We start from the raw sequence: 26,596 nt of genomic DNA, 5'->3' as shown, positions 1-26,596 counted from the left end.
ACCAAACATGTTTTTCTCAGAACATAAATGTATGGTATGAGCTTCACAGTCATGTAAGGTGAAGACAAACTGCAGCTCTTTCATTGTTCACAGCTGTAACTTCAGTTTTTCATTTATTATCCCTGTATGCTGTACAAAATACAGTGCAATGGCCTCTGGAAAGGGAGTGTGACTGTGGGATAGCAGGTATAGTAGGGAGAGATGATGCCTATAGTAACAGTGGGATAATAGTCTCTGGGAAGGGAGTGTGACTGTGGGATAGCAGGAATAGTAGGGAGAGATGGTGTCTATAGTAACAGTGGGATAATAGTCTCTGGGAAGGGAGTGTGACTGTGGGATAGCAGGTATAGTAGGGAGAGATGGTACCTATAGTAACAGTGGGATAATAGTCTCTGGGAAGGGAGTGTGACTGTGGGATAGCAGGTATAGTAGGGAGAGATGGTGTCTATAGTAACCAGGGCCGCCATCAGGGGGGGACAGGGGGGACAAGCGTACCGGGCCCGGGCATGAAGGGGGGCCCGGCAGCGCTGCATTTTTTTGAAGATCCGGGCCCCCCTTACGAGCGCCCGAGCCGTACGACTTGCCTCTTCAGTGCCGAATGCGGAAGTGCCGAAAAGCCGAAGCCGATGCGACGAAAAGACCCGAAGTCACGGAAAAAGCCGAAGTCACGAAGCGCCGAAAAGACCCGAAGTCACGAAAACAGCCGAAGCCGAAGTCCTGAAGCAGCGCAAAGATCCGAAGTCACGAAAACAGCCGAAGCCGAAGTCCTGAAGCGGTGAAAAGACCCGAAGTCACGAAAGGAGGCGAAGTTGAAGTACTGAAGCCATGAGTTCAATTCTACTGAACACCAGTTTGTGTTTTTTTTTTTTTTAATCCCCTGGCCACCAATGTATTATTTTAATATTCTATAGGCCCCTGCCACCAATCTTTTTTTTAAAACTTTTGTTTTTGGGGCCCCCAATTTTTTTTTTAACTCGTAAGGGGCCCCTTGCCACCATTGTTTTTTTTTGGGTTTTTTTTTTTTAAAAAAAAATTAATTTTCTTTTTGGTGGCCCCAAATTTTTTTAACTTGTAAGGGGGCCCCTGCCACCAGTTTTTTTTCAAAAAAAATTATTTTTTTTTTAAATTTTTTTTGGGGCCCCAATTTGTTTTTAACTTGTAAGGGGGCCCCTGCCACCATTTTTTTTTTTTTCAAAAAAAAATTTTTTTCTCCAAATTTTTTTTTGGGGCCCCAATTTGTTTTTAACTTATAAGGGGGCCCCTGCCGCCAATGTTTTTTTTTTTTTTCAAAAAAAAATTAATTTTTTTTCAAATTTTTTTTGGGGCCCCAATTTGTTTTTAACTTATAAGGGGGCCCCTGCCACCAATGTTTGTTTATTTTTTAGTTTTTTTTACATTTTTTTTTGTTGGGGCCCCAAGTTTTTTTTAACAGGGGGCCCCTGCCACCAATGTTTTTAAAAAAAAAAAATTTTAATTTTTTTTTTTTGGGGCCCCAATTTTTTTTATAAGGGGGCCCTGACCATCAATAGCTTTTTACAACTTGTGTGGGGGGGGGGTTACTTTTTTAGCGCTGATGTCTGTGTGGTCTTTTAACTGCGATGTGGGCGGGATATGGGGCGGAGCTTGGTCGTCAGTGTGGGCGGGGCCCAGGGGGCCCCAAAAATTTTGTTGTACGGGGCCCCGTGATTTCTAATGGCGGCCCTGATAGTAACAGTGGGATAATAGTCTCTGGGAAGGGAGTGTGACTGTGGGATGGCAGGTATAGTAGGGAGAGATGGTGCCTATAGTAACAGTGGGATAATAGTCTCTGGGAAGGGAGTGTGACTGTGGGATAGCAGGTATAGTAGGGAGAGATGATGCCTATAGTAACAGTGGGATAATAGTCTCTGGGAAGGGAGTGTGACTGTGGGATAGCAGGTATAGTAGGGAGAGATGATGCCTATAGTAACAGTGGGATAATAGTCTCTGGGAAGGGAGTGTGACTGTGGGATGGCAGGTATAGTAGGGAGAGATGGTGCCTATAGTAACAGTGGGATAATAGTCTCTGGGAAGGGAGTGTGACTGTGGGATAGCAGGTATAGTAGGGAGAGATGGTGTCTATAGTAACAGTGGATAATAGTCTCTGGGAAGGGAGTGTGACTGTGGGATAGCAGATATAGTAGGGAGAGATGGTGCCTATAGTAACAGTGGATAATAGTCTCTGGGAAGGGAGTGTGACTGTGGGATGGCAGGTATAGTAGGGAGAGATGGTGCCTATAGTAACAGTGGGATAATAGTCTCTGGGAAGGGAGTGTGACTGTGGGATAGCAGGTATAGTAGGGAGAGATGGTGTCTATAGTAACAGTAGGATAATAGTCTCTGGGAAGGGAGTGTGACTGTGGGATAGCAGGTATAGTAGGGAGAGATGGTGCCTATAGTAACAGTGGGTATAATAGTCTCTGGGAAGGGGCTGTGGAATAGCAGTTATAGTAGAGAGCAGTGTGGACTGGGAACACTTATTTATTGGATAATTGTAGGTTGATAATTTTCAGTGCAGTAAATGGAGTGCACAGTAACATGCTGGGTCAGCTGGCAACTGGGAAGTTTGTACAGAGAAGTAAGAAAAGCTTATTGTAGTGCTAGTTACTTGCTGTGTCCTCCATTTCCATTGCATGACCAAAGTCATTTATGTGGCAATAACAATCTCCAGACTGCGCCCCCCCCCCCAAAAAAAAGATGTAACAGAGAAGCAAATGATTCTTAGAATGACAATTTAATAAAAGCCATATACCATTTTCATCAAGGAGTAGATGTTTCTTTCAATGTTTACAAAGAAAAAAAAAAATCAGACGAAACATTATGCTGATTCAATAGTCACATAAGGCTCATTGACAAACACAAGTGCAATGTGCTAAAATGGATGCAAACCGCAATTACTTTTTGTAAACCTACAATGCAGTATTTTACCCCAGAATTTGCGTCTAGCATGCACCACAACTTGTGCAGGATTGTTGGCGTGCCATTCAGTAAGTGGAAACGTATGCGGAACGGAACACATCGAGGGGACCCTAAGTAGCATCTCCTCAAGGCTTTCTAACAGTGCTCCCCTCTATTGTGCCGCCTGTACTTGAGTGCAGTTGATGGGTGCAGGCAGGACGGGTGCATTGTTGGTCAGAGCAAGGTGCTAAGTATGTGCATGTGCTGTTGTGAATAGTGTTCAAGCATGCACCGTTTTGCATCCACTTTGGCGCTTTGAGCTTGTAAACCGGCCTGTGTTTTCCTTTAAAACATATTCAAATTAAAAAATAAAAGACAAAACATATCTGCCTAAATTTAACAGTTTAAAAAAAATGTTTTTATTCATTTCATTGAGAGAAAGAGAAGATTAAAAGACTGAAGTGACATGGGGACATCTTTATACACAGAGTACTGCCCTTTACCTTCTGATTTTCTTTCTAACTGAACAAACCCCCAGGCACCAGGGGAGGAGGCCAATCCTTTCTGATTCTATCAATTTTATAAAGCCTCAGAGAACATGTATTTCCTTAACACCAGAATATGGAAGAGATCTGGGGAATATATGAACAGAAAGAATAGTCATCCAACGTTCATTTCCTCCTACAAAGTAGAATATACACCTTTACAGTGTCATTGCCCTGCTAGTGTCACTCTCATATGACTGTAGAGTTTGTACCAAAAACACGACGTATCAATGGCTTTACAAACAGTACGAATATCGTTACAGGTTTTCCGTTGGATAATAAACATTCTACAGTCATGTGTCAGATATATTGCCCACAGTTTCATTTTACTACTGGATCGTTCAAATCAGGTTTGGAATCTGCGCTGGAACTACAACGTCTAGCATCCCTTTCAGTTTTAGGTAGTGTTGGGTTGCTGGCGGCTGTAGGAGCTGCAGGTTTACCAAACCTTGAGTTGAACTAGAATTCAGAAAAGTCCCCAAAGGACTCAGAAGAGAAACAAACCAGCTGTTGAGTATTACAAATGACAAACCTACTCTAGAAAACTCAATAATCCCCCAGTGAAGAAAGAGAAATAACTCTACATGATAAACTTAAATAAAACATTTAAAAAAAAACAAATCCAGTTTCAGGTTTCTAATAAAATGAGCTTTGATGGTATCAAACTTCTTGTACTTGCCTCAGTTTACCTATTGTTAAAAAGCATTGTTCCAGACATGCGATATGTGTAGAAAAATGGTGCAGACGCGGGAGCTGCCAGCCTTTGGCTCACCGGGTGTATGTGTGTGTTTATTATGTGCCACGGTCACAGAGCCATCAGCAACAGCTCAAGAGTCCTGGCTTAGCCATCCCTGTGCCGAAAGTGTACGAAAATTCTAATAAAGATTCACAGCCATTACAAGGTCGCACAAATTGCATTCATGACCTAGCAAATGGTGTTCTGCTCACAGAATGAAGTCTGCCACCAACATTCTTTGGCACAGACATTATTAAATGGTCATGTATTTTATATATACTGATTTGCACCATTACAAGGGCCCCTATTAGCTTTGCTCCTAATAAATGAGACTAGAGACCCTGGGACCCCTTGGCTAAAGTAGAAGGGGCCCATTTACTTAGCTCGAGTGAAGGAATAGAAGAAAAAAAACGTCGAATTTAGGAATGGTTTTTTTTGGCTACTTCGACCTTCGACTACGACTTTGAATCGAACGATTCGAACTAAAAATCGTTTGAATATTCGTCCATTCGATAGTCTAAGTACTGTCTCTTTAAAAAAAACTTCGACCCCCTACTTCGCCACCTAAAACCTACCGAGGTGCCATGTTAGCCTATGGGAAAGGTCCCCATACGCTTTGTAACAATTTTTAGGTCGAAGAAAAATCGTTCGATCGATGGATTATAATCCTTTGAATCGAACGTTTCCTAGGATTTAATCGTTCGATGGAACCATTTTTCGTTCGATTGAACTATTTGCGGTAAATCCTTCGACTTCGAAGGATTTACATTCGGCAGTCGAATATCGAGGGTTAATTAACCCTCGATATTCGACCCTATGTAAATCTGCCCCTTAATGTGCCACTAAGCTTAGACTGGCACTTGAAGCCTGGTGGGAAATGGGAAGAATGATTCTGACCTAAATGGGAAAAAAACTGACGTGGAAGTATGTATATATAAAAATAACTCTCTGGGAATGTTGTATGAAATGCTGTTCCTCAGCGATATTTGGGGTTGGTATCAATGGTTTCTGCTAATAACAACTTGCCTTAGTAAAAGGCAGGGTGACTAATTTAATGTTAGACGTACATTGTAAGTGTTACCATATTTTGCCAAGAGGTCCTAAAAAGATGCCCTTGGAAGTAATGCCTCGGTTCAATTCTTGAAGAAATCTTAACATTTGGTGGATATGGGGCAGGGGGTGGGGTTAAATCAGCCATACGGATTAAAGCTCAGGACCTGTTTGGTGGATCTGGAGTGTGATGATGCTGAGAAAGCACTCGGGAGCAAGTGAGGGACATATGTACACATGTTAATGGAAAGCAGGCAGGTGGCAGGTATATTCCTATATCCTATACATTGCCCTATATTGTTCCTGCATGAGTAGTTCTGCCTGTAGTAGTTACTATATAGTGTGTGTGTGTGTTAATGTCACTAATGAAGTCCATCCCTTATAAAATGCTCTGTGAGATCCAGGGCTGAGAGAAGAAGACAAAGGAATTAGTGCACTCGTGTGGAGTGTTCATGAGTCGCTCTTTGAAATATCTTTTGTGTATTGTTTGACCATTCCAGGGTTTTCAGCGTTGGAGGAGTTTGTGGTTGGGTTTGAGGGAGGGCAGAGCAGCACTGCTCCCTAGAACTTCCATTTTGCTTCTCATTACTCTTTCTGGGGCGGCTGTTGCTGCTGATGGTTGGCAGATGGTTCTCCGCTGTGAGATTCAGGTTCCTCGTCGGAGACTGCTTCCAGCTGATACACCTGGCGAATGGTTCTCGTGGTAAACTGGATTGGCGCCCGTCTGGCAAAAGGAACAAAATAATAAAACATTTTATCATATGAAATTCTGTCTCCATTTTCATGAACATACACCCTATCTGCCAGCAAGGATTTCCCCCAGTAATGAATTTGTTTGAGTAGGAGTCGGCCTCAACAGAGAACAGCACCAGATGTTACTGACTGCACTACATGGAAGCTTATATGTTCTGTATAAATGCAAAAATCTGGGATTTTGTGTTATTTCCTTATTCACATGGAGCGTAGGTGAACTGAGCATCACAAGTACCACAGCAATAGTGCCAGGAATGGAGCAGCCATCCATGTCCAGTAAACTTAGGGGGTTATTTATTAAAATCGGAATTCCAAAAACCGTTTTCTTTATTTATTATTCCCGGCATCCGGCATTGCAGACCTGCCAAGGTTGCATATAAGTCAATGGGAGAAGTCCAGATGATATCTTAAACTGCACTGGATTTTGTGCAATAATTCAAAGATTTTGTAGTTTTTTGGGCAAAAATCCAAAAAAGTCAGAGTTTTCCTGCGGAAAATTCGTACAATACGAATTTTTCACAAATCTTGTGTGTTTTTTCCCGCACAGGAAATTGTATTGATAAATCAGGGGAAAGAACCCGTGAGGATTTGGTTGGAGTAGTTTTCAGAAAATGAGAAATGCCGTAAATGCTACAGCATGGCAGCTACTCCATTTAGCTGGGCCCCATTTTTTTAAAATTATTTTTGGCAGAGTAATATAAATATGGTACAGTTTATTTATGGATAGTTTGTGATCCATATCTTTACTGGTTAGTAGCTAACTACCTGCAGGGTTGGATTGACCTGCCGGGGTACAGAGGAAATCGCTGTTGGGCCCATGTCTGAGTGACCCTTTCCCCCATTCTGTAAACAAGGGGCGGGGCGTGCAGTAAAAAGGGGGCAGAGTCACGCACAGAGATGTAAAAGGGGGTGGGGAAACACGCGCGATGGACAGAAACCTGAAAAAAACGGTAAGTACTGAGCAAATTGGGGGCGGCCAAGGCTGTTTTGTAAGGGTTTTAAAAATTAACGGCAACTACATTGCGGGGTAAATTTGTAATACCGGCCACGGCAGGTGTTTTACTGGCTAGGTCGGTAAAATACCGGCCGGGTGGCAACCCTAGACACATTACTCTAATAATGGACACTTGTTTAAACAAAATGAATGTACTTGTTCACGATAGGATACTTTTGTGATACATTGTCCAGGAATGTGATTTAAACTGTTGTTCCCGCCCAGTACTTTCCCAAACCTTTCCCCACCCCCACAAGCTTGATAAAGGGCCCTGTGAGGCCCTAAGCGTTGCCTTTCTTTGTCTACTTGATTTTGAGCCAATAAAAATCACACAGCAAAATTGATACACTGTCAGTGTGCTGCAGTTTTCTGGACTTTGTATATGGTCCTCTGACCTTATGATGTCTCTTGGATGTGAAATCCCAATGGCACTCAGAGAGAGAGAAAAGCTACTCCCAGGTTCAAGGTTGACCGTTTCTTTGATTTGGAATGAGCCAATAAACACCTGTGCCAAAGCACCAGAAGGTCCCATGAGCTCTGTAGCTCAGCATCGCCCTAAGTTGAAAACATGTCTGAAAAGCAGAGGAGTTGATCTAAGGTCCCAGGAGCCCCAGAGCACGTGCACCAAAAGCCAAGATGTTGACATAGTAAGTACTTGAAGGAAACGAGTATACTCTAGGTGTTCACACTGCTCCACATGAATGATGAATATATCGCTTGACTTCAGTGAATCACTTCAGTCTTTCAGAGATAAATTTTATGGGATGTGAGAGCGAGGGGAAGAAATACTAAACAAATGCTAAACAAATACTGGCCCTCCTTGTAAGATAGCTGGATATTGATAAATCAGCAGGTATCAGCACAGTGGCCCTATACACCACTGCCCCTCATTAATAGCCCATCCCAGGAGGGGTTCGGTCAATAAGAATAAAGTCTTTGAACGCTAGACAGGGCTCCCTTTGTGCACCCGCCGTTCCTCAGCACCTGGAGAGTAAAACATGGACGTGTTTTTTATTTTGCTTTGCAGGGCGTGCTGGTTACAGGGAGGCACAGTGCGAGCAGACACAGCCTCTGCTATTCACATGCTTGTCACACCAGTACCTGGGAATCAGAATATAAAGGAACAGTTCATTGTTAAAATAAAAACTTGATAAATAGATAACCTGTGCAAAAACAAAAAAATGTTTCTAATATAGTTAGTTAGCCAAATATGTAATGTATAAAGGCTGGAGTGACTGGATGTCTAATATAATAGCCAGAACACTACTTCCTGCTTTTCAGCTCTCTAACTCTGAGTTAGTCAGCGACTTGAAGGAGGGCTACATGGGACATAATTGTTCAGTGAGTTTGCAATTGAACATCAGCATTCAGCTTAGATTCAAAAGCAACAGTTATGGCCCATGTTGCCCCCCCCCCAAGTCACTGATTGGTTACTGCCTGGTCACCAGGGTAACCAATCAGTGGAAACCAAGAGAGCTGCAAAGCAGGAAGTAGTGTTCTGGCTATTATGTTACACATCCAGTCACTCCAGCCTTTATACATTACATTTATGGCTAACTAACTATATTAGAAACATTATTTATTTTGCACAGCCTATCTATTTACCCAGTTTTTATTTTTATACTGAACAATTCCTTTAAAGGGCACAAGGAGGTGAAAGAGAAGGGAAAATTAGCGATGCAAAGGGCAAGTTCGCCTAAAAAATTATCTTGAAGTAAGTCGTAGACAGTAGATATATTTAGCTTTCCACTCTGGCTCGGGTCTACTGTCTGGTCGTAAGTCCACGTACCTTAGCTACCAGAAATTAGCTGAATCATGTGTTTAAATACAATTTGCTCTTACCTTTACCTTAACTGCTCTGATATTATCGCCAAATGCATTGTAAAATGTTTAATCATCCAGAAAATCATCTTGAAGTAATATCAATTACATGCACTCACGTAGCTACTGTCTTTCACATACCCACTGATAATTTTTAGTCAAACTCCCACTTTCCATTACAAATCCACTATATTTCAAAGCATCAGGAATGTCAGGGCCTCTCCAGGTGTTCCTGGACTACAACTCGGACAGGAATTCTGGGAGCTGTAGTGCAACAACAGATAGAGAGCCACTGCTGCTCTGCAGCACTATAAAATGTTGGTTAGTTTTCCAGTCTTTAAAGGTGCAGTCCATTCTTAGACAAAAAGGAGTGTTATGTGCCTGTAGTTGAGTCTTATAGTTAATGGAAGCACAATATCTATGGATATAGGCATACTCAGTTTTGCCAAGGTTCATAAGAGTTGTAGCTCAGAAAAAGTTGTCAGGATGTAATTTGACCAACAAAAAACAATGATCAACATCTTAAAATGCAATACCATGTATTCTAGGAATTCTGTTTAGAGGATTGCATCTTTAAAGGAGTGTTTAGCTGTGTTTCTTGCAATGGGGATGGTGAGAGCATTCAGCCAAATAGCAGATTGTTAAGGCTCCAGCACATAAATGTTACACGGTATAAACTGCTCTGGAGTTCCAGCGGGTTTGCAAGTTAAGGGAAATGTTTATGCACAGAGTACCTAGAAATGTAGGAAATTATAGGTGTGAGAATGAGCAGCTGTTAACAGCCATGATGTCTATTTATAGAGACTCAAGAGTTATATTAAGAATGTGGCCTAGCTAAAACAATAAAGAGAGAGGCTGGAAGGACAAGAGAAATTAGCAATTGTTATGTGATGGAGACACAAAGACTTAAACTAGCTGGGTGGCCTTCTGTACATAGACTTGTAATATAGATATATTCAGCAGTTACCTGCAGTTCTTTAGGTTTTGCACATACTATAAACAATGTGAGTGTCTGCACTATACACATGCACCCTATATCTATATGTCTAAATTTGGAATAGGAAGCATTGGCCATTCCAATCAGCAGGCTTTAGCCCTAAGCATATCCAGGATTTCTACAATAACCAATGCCAAATGTTGCCTATGCCTGGATAAAATATATAATTCCAGAATAGGCAACACTTATGGGTGTACAGTTGCCAGTCTATGTCATATCGTACAGGTATGGGATCTGTTATCCAAAAGGATCTGAATTACAGAAAGGCTGTCTGCTATAGACTACATTTTATCCAAATAATCTCAATTTCAAAAATTTTTTTCTGTAATAATACAGTAGATTGTATTTGATCCAAACTAAGATATTATTAATCCTTATTGGAAGCAGAAGCAGCCTATTGGGTTTATTTAATATTTACAAGATTTTGATGTAAGGAATGAAGATCCAAATTACGAAAAGATCCGTTATTCGTATAGCCCCAGGTCCTGAGCATTTTGGATAACAGGTCCCATACCTGTAATAACCAGTTCCAAAAACAAAAAATAGGCTGTGACGGTCTGCTTTAGCCAAATATTTAATAGGGATGCACCGAATCCACTATTTTGGATTTGTCCGAACCCCCGAATCCTTCGCGAAAGATTCAGAAATACCGAACCGAATTCTAATTAGCATATGCAAATTAGGTGTGGGAAGGGTAAAAACATTTTTACTCTGTTGTTTTGTGACAAAAAGTCATGCAATTTCCCTCCCCATCCCTAATTTGTATATGCAAATTAGGATTCGGATACGGTTCGGCCAGGCAGAAGGATTCGGCCAAATCCGAATCCTGCTGAAAAAGGCTAAACCCCGAACCGAATCCCGAACCGAATCCTGGATTCAGTGCATCCCTAATATTTAATAGCTTGTCTATACAGGTCTGCACTGGGCTCTGTGTGATCTGATCTTTGTTGTTGTTTAACTAAACAACTGAATTGAGAAAAAGTGCAAAGATCACCAAATTAGCAACCCTGCCAATTGAGCAAATATGAACACATTCGAACATGGCAAACGACAGAAACGCTAAGTAAGGTTAGTGAGATCTGTAGTGAAACAGGGACACACAGGGTGTCTCAGAATTAAACATAACAAAGGCCTAGTGCTGGAGAATCTAGTATTACACAGCACACTGCAATGGCAATTATATTTGCTTTATAGACCAACTCTATGCAGAAACTATATGTTATAGTTTAGTGTCGTGAGATACAAGAGTATGTTTATGTGCATCTCACTCAAGGTGTAAGTGCCACTCCCTAGTTACCTATGAATAAAGGGGTGTGTGTGTAACTACAGCTATTAAATAAGCAGCACTGTATGGTGCAAATCCCTAATGGGGCCTGTAGTTACTGTACAAACTGTTTTTTTTTGATGATAAAAGGATTGTAACAGCTGCCTCGATACAGCATTATGCTCCAAACTGTTGCTGATTTGTAAACGCTAAACACTGCACTGCAGAGCATTCTGGGAGGTCAGAGCATGGGAGCAGAAATGCAGGGCTTGGAACAAATTGCACACAGGTTCATGCACAGAAACGTACTTGCGCTGCTGACGCTCTAATTTGCTGTTTTAAGATTGAGGAAAGGAAACAGTATTAGCACAAACAAACAGAAAATCATAAACAATAATCACTGCAGTACAATGCCAGTTGAAGCGTTTCCCTATAAATAGAGAACAATGAGAGAATAGTTTATGCACCGATACAGTTTCTCTACTTATTTGTTTTTATTTATACAAGTAGGAGCTAAAATACTTGAGGCTATGACAGTGATTGCTTCACCTAAGGCATTCATCATAAAACATTAGAGCAACCCTAATGTCCATACTGTAAACAGACCATGTTTCAGCAGAGGGAGCTTATAAGGCACATATATGATCACACTAAGCTTTCACAATTTACTTTTTTTTAAATAATTGAAATATAAACCCTGTCTATAAATTATGATTAATAAAAAATATGACTCCTGCCAAAAGTGTTAGTAATAAGCTGCTACTCTTTCTGTGAATAGCAAAGCATCCTCTGCCCCCCACCCCGCACTTACCAATTCCTTCACTCAGCAGCGAATGGGGAGGTAGGGAGAGCTTTGGGCAGTGATTCAAGTAGAAAGTGGAATCAGCAGCATAGATGTCATGACTGTTGGTTTTCTATTACTCTACTACACCTAATAGTAAATTATTTACCATGTAGAAATATAATTTCCACCAGGGATTGATCAGGTTAGTAATGTCGGACTGCTATTATTCTGAACACAGCTGTATTTGTGGTGAACACCATATGGTATAGTATATAATTTCTATAATATACTCTAATTTTCTTAACTTATAATGGGACCGCTATGCAAAATGATGATGCAAAGTGAAGTCATATAAAGTAATTAGTGGCAAACTGTAGAACTCCACCCAGCATACCTAAGCCTGCTCCTCAGGGTGCTCACTTCCCGGTTCATGGACTCTGCTGATTCAGTCACATCTTCCAGCTCTCTCTGCAGCCGGCGGCGGTTGGAATTGGCGCGTGAAGCCTCTTCCTCAGCCTCCTCCAGTTGGCGCTTCAGCTGCTTCATGCGTATATTTGCCTTCTCCAGCTGGGGACAGAAAGTATGTACAAAATGAGTTCATGTTTTGTACTGTTATATCACAAAGCCAACTTTGTCAGTTTCAATAAGTCAAATACTGTTGTTATTCCATAAACCAGACAATACCTGCTCCTTGAATTGATCTGCATTCCTTCTTTCCTCTTCCACCTGCAGCAACACCTCTTTAAGCCTCTTCTCGGCACGTCGGACCAGCTTATTGGCTATGATACGTTCCCTGTTTCAAGGTGAAAAAGGTATAAACATGGATACTCATTTAAACAATGTGCAACAACTTAGGGATGATTTCTGAACATTTTTCTAAGGGGAGTAAGTAAGTAATATGGGAAATTGCTTGGGAAAAGCAGGGGGTTAAAGGTGACCAACCAATAAATCAATGGGTACCTAATTTTGGGTTTTAACCTGCAAACCTGCATAATGGGAATATGCCCTTGCTTTGGCAAAAAATGTATGGTCTGTACATCACCTTTTGAAACTGATCTAGTGATATACCTTGGGCTGTATTGTGAAAGTTAAGAACTAGAAAACACACAGTGGTCCATTTACTAACACTCTGCAAACTTGTACCTTCATAGTAAAAGATGGCAACCAATTAGTAATTAGCTCTGCCAGCTGCAAAATAAAAAATGAAATAAAAAATTGGATTGGTTGCCATGGATAACTGCCCATGTAAAAATCTGTCTAGTGTTAGTATATGAGCCACACATGTAGTTTTACCTAGCAAAATATGACATCTATGATATAATACACTGAGAAATAGTCCTGCTCCATTTGCCATCTTTGTTTTTTAAAAGGCATGAATTACAGTATGTGAGCAACACGGCAATGTCCATTTTATTTTGCGTATTTTAGTCTCTCCAGCAATTATAGCTGCTGAATTTGGACTTACTTGGACTCCTGCTCCATTTGCTCTTCCAGCTGACTAATCTTGGCCTCAAGAGATGCGATGGCAATCTTGTACTTCGACCTCATGGTAGAATCCATCTCATTCAGTTTCACCTTAAGTTCTTTATTCTGCCTCTCCATTTGTTGTCGGGCATTCTCTGCTTTCTGAGAGAAGCTTCGCTCGGCTGAGAGCTCAGTGGTTATTGTCTCCACCTATTGACAACAATAAAGAAGTGCTGAATAGAGTGCCGTGTTATTTCTGCTTTAAATCTGCCAGACTGCAGGCACTACCAAGACATGATAGCACTGTATGCCATATATTTTATATTGAGGTGATTTTCGAAGGCAGCCAAAAGTTTGAATATTTCCCAACAGCCATAGGTCGATGTAGTTTGGCATCAGTGCGGGTGAAAAGTTAAGAAATTCATATCAACAAGATGTTATGTTGGCTGTTTTCCAAAGTAGCCACCTCTTAGCATTTGTGCCAGAGGCAAGCACCCTCAATCCTTTTGATAAGACTTCCAGTAAACATGATACCCTTATTCAGAGCTTCACTTATTAACCCTAATATTATAATCTTTGCTAATTATTTTCTCCAGATTACACATATACAATACATTAGTTCTGCAATGAATCATAATCAATAAAATTATTAATGAATATATAATTTTTTTTTTTTTAGCAGATGCCGCCCCCTGTTTTACCTGCAAAGTTAACTTCCTGTATCTGTCATTCAGAAGCTCTGTATTACTCTGCTCTTCATCCAGCTCCTCTTCCAGCTGACTGATACGCAGCTCCAGGGCTCTCTTCTCATCCAGAAGGGCCGACCTGTAGATGACAAACGTGCTGTTAATTCTCTGAACATTTTATATAAAAGAACAGTAAACCTCTATGTTACTATAAACTAGTGCTTTTATAACTTATTTGTAAGTAGTGGCGATTTTTCATAAATTTTTCACTAGATTAACTGTAAGCTAAGTTAGAAAAACTCACTGCATGCCTGTAATATTTCTTCCATACTCGTTTTTTAAGAGAGCTGGAGCTGCCAAGATGACTAAGGCATTCTCCTAGAGATAAGTTATATCTATGGTTATATGGATTTTGATGTAGAATACTAAATCTACTATTATATGTATATACAGGTATACAATAACTTACAATAACTAAAGTTGTAAAAGTGAAAAAGACGTGTAAGAGCAGCAGTGTATGGCAAGTAGTTAGAGATGGCTGCTATTTTCAAAGACAGGTCATTTAGTTGGTTCATTAAGGGCTTCCTTACTTGCCACTGACTCCATTGGAGAGCTCATCTGCCAGGTCATCTCTTTCCTGCTGAGCTTGTCTCTTTGCACGTTCGGCGGCTGCCAAGTCCTATAACAAAAGAAACCCAGTAATAAGCACTAGAATACACTATGCCGCTTTCATGGATTTCTGAAGAGAGAATAAAACAGATGTATCACTGCAGGAGACTTGTCGATGGGGTATCTCCCCAGCCAGATCTCCATCATTTTTTTAAATAAAGTCCAGAGCACAAACCTTTTAAAGCAGTCTTGCAGAATGTGGCACATTATTGCTCTTACGTTTCACAGACATTTACATTTATGTTAAAAATGTTTCTGAAAGATTAAAGGGGAACTCACAGCAAGGTTAGTATTGCCTTGACCTCAAACTATACAATGCTGCACTGCACAATAATAGCTGTAAAAAAGTATGCTCATGTCAGTTAGCAGTGTTTTCCATCAAACACTTAAAAAGGATTTTGTCATGATTTTTATGATGTAGTTTTTATTTCTAAATTACACTGTTTATACTGCAAATAATTGACTCACGATATAAATATAAAATGTCATTCCTGAACCAACAAGTGTATTTTTGTAGTTGTAATTTTGGTGTGTAGGCAGCCATCTGAGGCCATTTTGCCTGGTCATGTGCTTTCAGAAAGAGCCAGCACTTAATGATGGAACTGCTTTCTGGCAGGCTGTTGTTTCTCCTACTCAATGTAACTGAATGTGTCGAACTGGGACCTGGATTTTACTATTGAGTGCTGTTCTTGTATCTACCAGGCAGCTGTTATCTTGTGTTAGGCGGCTGCTATCTGGTTACCTTCCCATTTTCCTGTGGTTAGACTGCTAGTGGGGGAAGGGAGGGGGTTGATATCACTCCATCTTGCAGTACAGCAGTAAAGAGTGACTGAAGTTTATCAGAGCAGAAGTCACATGACTGGGGGCAGCTGGAAAACTGACAATATGTCTAACCCCATGTCAGATTTAAAAATTAAATATAAAGAAATGTGTTTGCTCTTTTGAGAAACGGATTTCAGTGCAGAATTCTGCTGGAGGAGCACTATTAACTGATGAGTTTTGAAGAAAAAAAAATGTTTTTCCCATGACAGTATCCCTTTAAGTAACGTTGTCTGGGATAAACTAAATACAGAGATTGCAACTTACAGAGGTAGGCATGTGTCTGGGATCTGTTTTCAACACTTAGGGGTAGATTTTTTAAGGGTCGAGTCGAAAATTCGAATTATAGAATTGTTTTAATGGTCAAAACTGTCAAATTCAACTAATGAATTATCCAGATTCGATTTTAATTCAATTTTTGAGACTTATCATACTCTGGCCCTTTAAGAATTCAAATTCGACTACTCGCCACCTAAAACCTGCCAAATTCATCTATAAGTCAATGGGCGAGGTCCAGTAACCAATTTGGAGATGTTTGTAGCCTTCCTGACATTCAAGTTTCTTTCGGAGAAAAAACTCGAATCGAGTTTGGTCAAATTTGATTAGAGTTTTTGGGTCGGTAAAATTAGTCCGAGTGTTGCATATTAGATTTTTAAAATAAATGACCCCCCAATCGAATTTCGAGTAAAATCGAATTCATGTGAGTTAAAAAAACTCACATGAATTCGAAATTCGGTCCTTTACAAATGTGCCACTAAGAGAATGGCAAGCTAAAACTCCTATTATAGAGCTGTGACAGCTTTTTGTGTTTTATTGTGCACCCCCACACCTCAGTCGGCCACTTCGCTATGTATTTAATACACACTTTGACAGATTGCCAGGCATTGTGGAGCCTAGGGCTGACAGACATACCCAGCAAGGGACATTCTGGGGAAAACCCCATCATATATGGTCCCCAGAGCTTTATGGCCATGGGAGTTTAGCTTATAGACGGACTCTGTGCCTGAAATGTAGATATCTTAACCCTGTGATTTGTTCAGCTTTGGAATGGAAACAATAACATATGTTCTGGGCACATTTCTCAAATGGTTATAAATGTTTTTTAGGAAGACAGGAGCCTAACAGAGGATGTGGTGGACCCCAATGAATTCCCATCAGACCAACCTTTTTAACATTGTGGACCTGTATAAAACCTATTGTATTTGCAGTCCAGGGTGTAATTTTCTCTGGAGGCTCAAATAAGACCCAGCCCAACACTTGCTGAGAAAAAATGTCTCTCAAGCAGTCTATAATTCCCAGTTTATTTTTTTGTTGGCACATTCAAATTCTTTCTAAGAAGAAGGCACAGCATTCCTTTGTAGCTGGCCCAGTAAGAATAAACAAACCTCTTGCAGTTGAAGCAGTTCGGCCTCCAGGCTCTTCAATTTCTTCTCGTTTTCCCTAGACTGAACAAATATCTCGTCGCGTGCTGCCCTGGTCTCCTCCACTTCACGCCACACTTCTTTGAACTGGAGCTGAAATGCAAAAACGCCAGATTAAAAGCTCAGTGTTGACCAAGGGGAGAGAGAAAATGCTGATCTGTGAGAGCACACACAGGGTCAGAGAGAGAAAGATAATGCAAACCCCCAAATTGTGAAAGAAACACCATAGAAACTCTCCCTATACAGCATTTGAAAATTTCTACACAATGTAATGGAACCTCCAACCAACTTTATGAGCAGGATCAAATATATTGTTACAATATAATCTAATCCATATTGCTATTGGTCATTTAGTACATATTATTAGTACATGCGTCATATTATATGGTGGTTTTGAATTGTTAATATGATGGTTTAGAATTTCAACATATCTATTTGCTAGGATTCCGGCTGCTCTTGCAACCAGGGAGCAGTTCAGAAGTCACAAAATGAAAATGAGAGTGAAGAGTCGGTGACCCCCAACTCCTAGACAGCTTTTTGAATTGAATTCTGGAGGGGCAGAATAGAAAAGCAAATATGTAAAAGTAACACACACACAAAAATTAAAACCAGCTGAAGTTTGCAAAGGACAGACCTCTTTATAACATAGTAGTGAACTTTTCCTTTAAAAAGTCCTGTTTAATTTGTTATTAAATCTGATGTATATATTTAAAGGAAAAGATAAAGCTTAACAAAGCAGCATATGACAGCTACAATTATAATGCTAATTTGTAAACAACAAAGATTCACATTACATTTTGCATTACACAATAATAAATAATTAATAGATGTTTTTAATTAAAGAGCTTTTGATACTTTATTGAACATTACATATAATATTTCCTTACCTGTAATTTTTTCAGCTGTTTAACAGCTTCATCTCGACCTTTGTTAGCAGAGTCGATCTGGTTCTCCATATCTTGTAGGTCCATTTCCAGCTTTTTCTTGGCAGCAAGAATCTGAGATTTCTGCTTCCTTTCCTCATCCAACTCCACTTCCATCTCTCGTACCTACACAAAAGAAGGAGGCCATGACGAAATGTTATATTCATACAGGGTTTCCCAAATATCTCCTAATTCTAGGTATTTCAATAACCGACCTGTTTAAAGAGCAGCTTCTTCTTTTCATCATTGGAATCATCACGGTTTTGTAGGTCTCTTTCGAACTGAGCTTTCATTGCTTGCATATTGACCTCTAAGCGAAGTTTGCCATCTTCAATGGCTTGAAGTTCATCCTCCAGTTCCTCCATCTGGGTTTTCATTTCCTGTACTTGCTGCTCCAAAGCTCGTTTAGACCTTTCCAGGTCATGAACCTGAAATAAATATATGTATTTTAATGTTGAGATTTTTACCAGTTTTCCCCATTTGCATAGAGAAATTTCACTGAAAACACAAGTTTTGAGATATTGTTTTCTTACATTCTTGCCAACATCATCTTTGGAGCTAACCAGGTCATCCATTTCTGCTCTTAATTGTTTGTTCTGCCTGTCCAGCTCATCTTTTAGGTCAATGGCTTCTTCCAGGGCCCGACTCAGAGACAGGGCTTTTGTTTCTTTCTCACGAGCTTCAGCCTCAGCCCGATCCCGCTCTTCTGCATAACGTACAGAAATGTTTTTCTCTTCGGCTAGCATCTACAAAGAATAGAGAAATCAACAGATTATATATATATATATAATTCCATAGTAAATTTCACTTTTTACAATGGGTTGTAGGGGAGAGGTTAGGTTGATCATAATGTAGTTACTTAAAGTTTCAAATATGTTCCTTTGGTTGTTATAAAGCTGATGTACAAGAGCCTCATGAAAACCGAGTACTCCAAGAGCTCTTGTCTAGTCTCTTTCCCCAGGAAAATGATGGCAGAGCACTTTGTTTTAAACTACCCAGCCCAGAGCATGATTTGCAAACAGTATATGTGTACTGGCTTTAATATGAGGACTTGTGTAAAAGCAGGAAGAGATGCTATAAAAGAGTAGGCTTATAGCATGCTTCATCAATTTTTTAAATTTCATATGGATTTTAAAAAAAATGGGATATAATTTGAAAGTAATTCAAATTCAGTATTCATCAAAGTGCAACAATTACGACTGTGCGGCACCCTATATCTGGGTTCACATCCAAGCCAGTTTGATCATTTAAAATCCTTTAAAATTTTAAAGTTTTAAATAATAACTCCAGTTACAGTGAGAGTCAGACCTACAGAGAACAGAGAATGAAAAACAACCTCTTTGAATAGCAACTACATTTACAAATACGTTTAAAACCACTGTAAATCTTTAAGGAATGTGTACTGGAGTAAAAGTTGCTTAGACCGATTTTGTGTTTCATTATGAAGATAAACCCCTTTAAATTACTTTTTTTTATAATTCTTTCCTTGGTGTGACAATCAATCATAGTACTGCATTATGCAGCTTTAAGAACTTATGTTAACAGATCTCTAAATAAGGAACCCTAATCAAGACACCTGGTCAAACTTCTTCTGCTTTTTCTCCAGATTAGAGACTATTTGACGTTGATGGTCCAAATCCACCATCAGGTCATCCAGCTCCTGCTGCAAGCGATTTCTTGTCTTTTCTAGCTTATCGTTTGATTGATTTTTCTCGTCAAAGCGCTGCTGGAGCGACTCTAATTCTTTAAACGTTTTCTTTTTGACTTCCTCCATAGCGTCGACCATACCACCCTGGTCCTCCATTTTCTTCTTAGACTCGATAAGCTACAGGATAGAAATATTAACTTGGAGGTTACCAATGGAGTTGCACACAACAATAGCCACTTTATTGCTCCCAGACAGATTTAGTTCTCACTACAAAACAACCCAAAGAAAGCATTTATTCATTATCTTTAAGTACACACACATCTCTAGTTGTTATAAGCTCCCTTTACACACAACTGTTTAGCTGAGAATGCTTATACATTCATTTTAAAGAAAATATAGATTTTTTTTAACCTGTTGTTGCAAAGCCTGGATCTGGCGGGTTAGCTGGGCCTTAGCAGCTTCCTCTTCCTCTAGATTCTCCAGAATGTTATTCTTTTCCTCTTCCAGCTGTCTCACTCGAGAGCTAAAATTCAACTTTTGCCTTGTTTCCTCCTGAAGCAACTCCTGCAATGACATCCACAGCAAAATCATCTCCATAGCTGTACCCATAAAAAGCATAAAGTAACAATTTAAGACAAAAGAGAGAATGATAGTTGCCCTCATGTAATCCAAGCTATTGAGTTAAAAGGAAAAAGGCAATGAACAAAATAACATAATAGTTTACTTGAGTATCCTGCAGTTGGGACTGCACTGTTGACAGGTCTTTGTTTAGTTTGATTGACTTGCTTTCCGTAGATCCTAGGGCACCTGACACACCGTCTAATTCAGCCTGAAATGACAGATGTGCATGGATTAAAGAAGCAGCAGACAAAAAGTATTTGGGTTTTCATACTCCAACTCAAAAAAAGCTAAGAAAGCAGCTTAGTAAATGACTGCACAGATAACTACCTGAAGCAAGTTGAAATATCAGTCTGGGATGCCTCTAGCTACACCAGTAGCATAATAAGTTCTCAAGTGGGGAACACAACGGACCTTGTGGTTAAGCCTAAAAGTCCTTGGTGGTTTCTCATATATTTAGAATAGAATGAAGCTATAAAAATCACATTACACATTTTTAATCAGGGGGTTTATTCTCTGACTGACAACTCTCAGGAGCCTAATGTAGCAGAAACTGGAGGGGCTGAGGACAATAATTTGCTTTATTTCACACCTTGTTCATTTTTTAAGAGGCTATGGACAAACTAAGCTTTGTTATTGCCGGGGTCAACCTAAGTTGGTTCTCTATCCTTTATAATTACCTGCAGTTTATGCAATTTCTCTGCCAGTTCGGCCTTGATCTTTTCACTGTCATTGGCACGGATCTGAAATTCTGACACCTGCTGCTCCAGCTTCTTCCTTCGTTGTTCTGAATCCTGTTTAGTTGCTTGAAGATTCTTGACTTCCTTAATGAGGTCAATGTTCTCACTCTCCAGGGTCTGCTTTACCTTCTCCAGATTCCCCTTGAACTGAGTTCACAGAACACATACAGTTTCACACAATCAATACATTAGCAAGGGAGCTGTACACATTGAATTTAGAAACAAGTAAATTAGTGCAAGCAAAACTCGATGTGTACCAACACATTCAATATATTCAGAAATATGCTGATAAATGTACCTGGGCCTTTTAACATTCCTTACACTTCCCTATTTGTACCAGAACACTTCTCATATAATAAGCAGCAGTGCTCTTGATTAGGAGTGGCTGGAGGTGTAGCTCATGCCACTAGCAGATGTGTTTGCATGTATGTGAGTGTGTATAAATGTAGTGTGTATAAATTTCTATGTAGTAAAAAAGGAAATCATTTCAATTCAATTCAATTCCATAAAACAACTTACCCTTCGTGCCTGCTCCAGCTGTTCAGAGATCTCTTCCACAACTTGGTTGTGTCGCTGACGCATTTCTGCTACTTGGGCATCTCGAACTTTTGACTCTTCTTCTATTGTTTTCTTCAGGTCTGTCACCTCTTGTTCCCGTTTAGTTCTTAGGGGGAAGCACATTTTAATTACTACTACCCATGCAAAGGCTGCAAAGGTTTAATGACCCAATTTAAGGTTTGAATTGCATAATGTTTTTATGAGGTAAGGTAGGTTAATGAAATGCCAGACCACAAAATACAATTTAAGTTCAAGCACAGTTAATCTATTTGCCATTACCTAAGCTCTTGTTGTGTAGCGGTGGAGTCAAGAGTGTCTTCCAGCTCTGTTTTTAGAGCTTCCAACTCCTCTCCAAGGTCCCGACGCTGCTTTTCAGCCTTCGCTCGTGCAACCTTCTCTGACTCTAGATCTTCATGAAACTCAGCAAGCTGTGACTGTAAGTCTCGAAGTTGTTTCAGCAAGTTGTTCTTTTGTCCGACTACATCATCAATTCTAAGACCAGAAAATCCACAAATAAATTTCAGAGCAACAGATTCTCTATATTCTATTCTCTAGAGTACAACCATTCAAAGAAATCAGGTTTTTTTAAGAAGGGAACTTTGCGTGCATCTTCCAGCTAGGCTCATAAAATGACCAACTCAGTTGTATATTCTCTTTTAAAGACTCTGAGGGCTAAACTACACAAGATATTTTGTAGGATGTTGTTCTTTAGACAGATTGCATCCTACAGGTCAGATGTTGTTGTATGGGTCAGATAAAATCTGACCCACAAAATCTGATCAAAATCTCCCAGTAGTTTAGCCCTAAGTAGCATTGCTGCACTCTGTACTGTACTCTGTACTGTATTGCTGTACTTCTGGATGACTGAACAGATATTGTGTGTAGCATCTAATCACGCAATTCTATGGAAACGAAAAGCACAGCAGCAACCTCTATTGTGTCTACACACTTTGAAATTTTGTTCAGAGATCAATGATCTATTGATTTTAACCTCAAACATGACTAAATTTACCAGCTATATAAAATCACTGGGTTTGCTTGTGTTTGGTGCAGAAAATGAATTCATGCAATATAAAGATGACATACCCCTACTTAAAGAGTTAAATACCTTGCAAGAGCAGCTTGGAGTTCTTCTTCCTTCCGGGCCAGCTGTTGCTTTAGTTCTTCAATCTGCTGCTGGAGCTCTAAAAGCTGATCCTGTAAGTCAGTGGTTTCTCCATCCAGTTTCCTCTTCATCTTCTCCATCTCTTGCCTTCCTTTCTCCTCCTTTTTAAGACGATCTGAAAGTGTATGTGAAAAACAGGTTAACCACTTGGGAAAATAGGAAATGCTACCTTCATAGCAAAATGTTAGTTTCATATTTTGGAAAAAATAAATGTAATAATGGTAAACAGAAAAGGCTTTCTGCAGCCCTCCAATTGTTGTGTGTTGCAACTTCCAGCTTTTCCAGCTGTCAGAGAGGATGGCAGTTCTAGATCAACGACCTCTGGAGGGCACGGGGCATCACTGGTTAAAGAATATTCCTTATAAATCACAATACTTATAAACTGTGGCCAATAACAATTCAAGAACCAAAAAAAAATCTGACATTCGGCTTTGTATACAGACCTAGTTTATGTACTATTCTGATAGAATTACTGACGTTTCTATAACAACGCTGTGCTGTTTTACTATCTGCTGTCTGAAAAATTCATTAAAGGATAGAGTGTGTAATTCATGTAGAAAACCAATCCCACCCACAGTGCTTCATGCTACTGACAATATGTAATAACATGAAGCTTTAACCTCTACAGCAGGGATCTATAAACAATGACTTTGAAGAAGGTCCTGCTAAACTACAACTGCAAGCACCCCAAACACCCAAAAGTTAGGAGAGTGATATGATGGGGTTCATTGCTGTATATATTTATGTAATATGTAATATGTAATATAAGCTAAGTTGGTGACCAGTAAATTCTACCTGCTGGCAAACCTGGCAAACTCAGTGCCTATTATTACATAACCCCTTATGTTTTAATAAACAAGGAAAATATTGTGCTAGGCCTCATTACTGACTGTACATAATGCAAAAACACATTTAAAGGCGAAGTAAAGTCTAAAATAGAAAAAGGCTAGAAATGCTGTATTTTGTATACTAAACATGAACTTACTGCACCACAAGCCTAATCAAACAAATGATTTATGCTTTCCATGTTGGCTACAGGGGGTCACCATCTTGTAACTTTGTTAAACATCTTTGCAAGACCAAGACTGTGCACATGCTCAGTGTGGTTTGGGCTGCTTAGTCAAATAATATCTGCCAGAAGCTGATACAGCAAGACTGATTAGAATAGGCAGACTGCACTGGGTCCTGTGTTGTCATGTAATCTAATGTGGATTTTTATATTGTTTAATACAAACTTTCTCCAACTCTGCAGAACCAGTGGCTGCAGCAAAATAATCTTCCAAATAGAATCCCAGTTTATCTGTTTAAATCTGGCTCCATGATCTTTGTCCCTGCAGCTGGAGTTGGAAACAGTAAAGGGGATGTAAAGGCAGAAATAAAATCCTATACAAATCTCTACACAGTCGCCCACTGCTCTACAGGGAAACAAACAAAGCTGCTTGAGGTCTGCATGGCTGGGAAGTAAGTCTGGGCTCCCCCTGCTGTTCATAAGTATGATTGTTTCCCTTCAGAGCAGTTAGGGACCATCTGACAATTCCTATTTCACTGCATACAGTCAGGCTTCTTATAAAAATGGTACACATTTTTAATTGAAGTATATTGGAGATGGGTTTCTTTTTCATTAAAGAAAGAAAAATTGGATTTTTTTTTGACTTTACATGCCCTTTAAGACAGATTCTTAAAGGGGACCTGTCACTCAGGCATAGAAAACTGTATATTAAAAGTAATTTTTAAATTAAACATGAAATCCAAAATCATTTTTTTATCCATACCGATTATAAAGATATTTCAAAGTCTTCGCTGTCAATCATAAATTGTCTGCCCTGCCACTATGCCTTAGGCATAAAGGCAGGGCCGACAAGCACTTCCTAGACGTCACTGCTCTCTACATACCCTAAATCAAATTGTGTACCCCATTATATTGTGCAGCCACTGCATGGGCATTATGTTCCCCATTCTGGCATATAAACAAGATTTTGGTATGATATAAAGCTTGTCTTAATAACAATGTCCAAAAAATAGCTCCTGTCTGCTTGCTGTGATTGTGTAATCCCAAGACTGAAAGATACAAGATTTAAATAATTTAGATAGTGTAAGTGACATTTATTTTGCTTGCAAACACAATAGAAAGTAATATGGAATTCTTTATTAGGGTAACAGGTCCCCCCCACAATAGAAAGTAATATGGAATTCTTTATTAGGGTAACAGGTCCCCTATAAGGGCATATTTATTATAAATCGAAGATCATCAAATGTCATCAATCTTGATTTAACTTTTTTTCTTCCTGCTGGAATTTTCAACAATTTTTTAAACAATAATAAAAAGCGTGCCACCTTAAACCTGGAAAGTTTTTTTTGTTTTTGTTTTTTTTTTAACCTGCAAAACAAAAAGATAAATACCCCCCCAAAGAAAAAAAAAAATCTCTCAAGCATTTTTTGACAATACTATAAACCTGAGCACTGAAGAAAATAAATATATCCTTAATGTATATCATTTGTCGTGTGTTCTCACCTTCCAGATCAGCAATGACAGCTTCATATTTGTTACGCAGTTTATTCAAGCTCTTCACTTTCTCCTCTTCTTCAGCCATAGTTGAAGTGAAGTCTGAAATGCGTTCGTCCAGCAGCTTCCTCTCCTGTTGTAGCAAAAGGGCAGATGGTTATCCATTTAAGGACAGGTGATCTGTGGTACTCCAGCACCCTTCACACCAAAAAAATAGACCATGGCTGGTACAGAATGCTGGGATCTGTAGTTTACAAATATGATCTGCCAGTTCTTGCTAAACCAGTTCTTTGAAATGTAGTATGCAGGCTATTATACTTAAAAGGTGTTCGTGTGTGTATGTAAATATGTATGAATATATTCACTGGGTGCAAAGACCCCCCAACATATTCATATGCTATCATAGCTCTCATAGCACATAAAAGACAACATGTATTTATTAACTTTATCTACATGATGGACGTTCCAGAGCAAACTCTCCTTATTCAGAATACAGGAAATGTATTTATAGTTCTCACTGTACAGCCAAATATTATTATTATTATTATAACATCACCACCACACAATGTTCCTATGGCTCCTCAAGCTACAGTGGCATTGTCTGGGGTCACAACAAATCAACAGAATAGATATATGTGACGTAATAATGTCACTTGAACCACTGTACATTTGGGGTGCAGATGCTGAAGCTCCACAGTTGCAACACCTCCTGTCCCCTTGTTTCATTTTCAAGAAGTAATTTTCCAACCCTAAGTTCTGATTCAACCACATTCCTGCCACCTATCCACTTTAAAAGGTTGTTTGCCTTTAAATTATCTTCTAGTATATTGTAGAGAGGCATATTCTGTGACAATCTGCAATTGGTCTTTCATTTTTTGTTATTATTGAATTCGAGTTTGGAATTCCAGCAGTTATATGGTAGCTAGGGTCCAATTTAACCAACTAACAACTAGGCAGTGGTTTGAAAAAAAGATAAGTAATAAAAAGTTACAATAAAAATAAAATCGCAGCCTCACAGAGGAATACGTTTTTTATCTGGGGCAGCTGGGGTGTGTGACCTTCACATAAAAGCTGGAAAGAGTCAGAAGAGGAAGGCAAATACTTAAAAAAAAAAACTATTAAAAATGAAGACCAATTGAAAAGCTGGTAAGTATTGGCTATTCTATAACATAAACTGAAGGTAACTTGCCCCTTTAACAGGTAAATGATGATATCCATATTGACACTTATCATTATATAACTTACATGCAAACTGAGGATGTTGATCTTAACCATATATTTGATCATAATCTTATGCTCTGCCCTAAGCTGTGCAGAGTGCCGGGTTTCTTCTCCTCCTCTCAAGTTACCATATTGGAAAAGATGCTTAAAGTAATGCAATCTGTTGTGGTGAATTGATACTGTATAAAAAAACACCCCTTGAACAGCTAGAACACAGTTGTTACTTATATTTTGATTTTTCAGTTACTCATACCTGTAATTATTGTAAATTCTGAACTATTGTATATTGTGGGTTTTTCTT

At 39.4% G+C, this 26,596-nt stretch overlaps 1 protein-coding gene across 9 annotated transcripts in view; it reads right to left on the bottom strand.

Moving 5' to 3' along the window:
* Nucleotides 1-4,924: 4,924 nt before the first annotated feature.
* Nucleotides 4,925-26,596, bottom strand: part of LOC443585 (myosin-10) — a 158,418-nt gene continuing 136,746 nt past the window's right edge. For 6 of the 9 annotated variants that reach the window (XM_041571535.1, XM_041571536.1, XM_041571534.1 and 3 more), the window contains 19 exons: nucleotides 25,084-25,207; nucleotides 22,515-22,686; nucleotides 21,686-21,898; nucleotides 21,368-21,512; nucleotides 20,789-20,995; nucleotides 20,215-20,319; nucleotides 19,902-20,054; nucleotides 19,419-19,667; nucleotides 18,376-18,588; nucleotides 18,058-18,270; nucleotides 17,807-17,968; nucleotides 16,884-17,012; nucleotides 14,601-14,689; nucleotides 14,026-14,149; nucleotides 13,326-13,534; nucleotides 12,545-12,653; nucleotides 12,255-12,427; nucleotides 11,386-11,409; nucleotides 4,925-5,971 (listed from right to left, as the gene is read on the bottom strand). In XM_041571535.1, the coding sequence (XP_041427469.1) occupies nucleotides 5,833-5,971; nucleotides 11,386-11,409; nucleotides 12,255-12,427; nucleotides 12,545-12,653; nucleotides 13,326-13,534; nucleotides 14,026-14,149; nucleotides 14,601-14,689; nucleotides 16,884-17,012; nucleotides 17,807-17,968; nucleotides 18,058-18,270; nucleotides 18,376-18,588; nucleotides 19,419-19,667; nucleotides 19,902-20,054; nucleotides 20,215-20,319; nucleotides 20,789-20,995; nucleotides 21,368-21,512; nucleotides 21,686-21,898; nucleotides 22,515-22,686; nucleotides 25,084-25,207 (2,952 nt within the window). In that variant the 3' untranslated portion in view covers nucleotides 4,925-5,832. The remainder of the gene's footprint in view (nucleotides 5,972-11,385; nucleotides 11,410-12,254; nucleotides 12,428-12,544; nucleotides 12,654-13,325; nucleotides 13,535-14,025; nucleotides 14,150-14,600; nucleotides 14,690-16,883; nucleotides 17,013-17,806; nucleotides 17,969-18,057; nucleotides 18,271-18,375; nucleotides 18,589-19,418; nucleotides 19,668-19,901; nucleotides 20,055-20,214; nucleotides 20,320-20,788; nucleotides 20,996-21,367; nucleotides 21,513-21,685; nucleotides 21,899-22,514; nucleotides 22,687-25,083; nucleotides 25,208-26,596) is intronic. The other 3 variants (XM_018228061.2, XM_041571541.1, XM_041571538.1) reach the window with 2 other exon arrangements.

Source organism: Xenopus laevis, chromosome 7S (assembly GCF_017654675.1).
Source record: "Xenopus laevis strain J_2021 chromosome 7S, Xenopus_laevis_v10.1, whole genome shotgun sequence".
In the NCBI taxonomy this organism is placed as follows: Eukaryota; Metazoa; Chordata; class Amphibia; order Anura; family Pipidae; genus Xenopus; species Xenopus laevis.
Note: the sequence above shows the minus strand (reverse complement) of the source record. Positions and strands in the feature narration are given on the sequence as shown.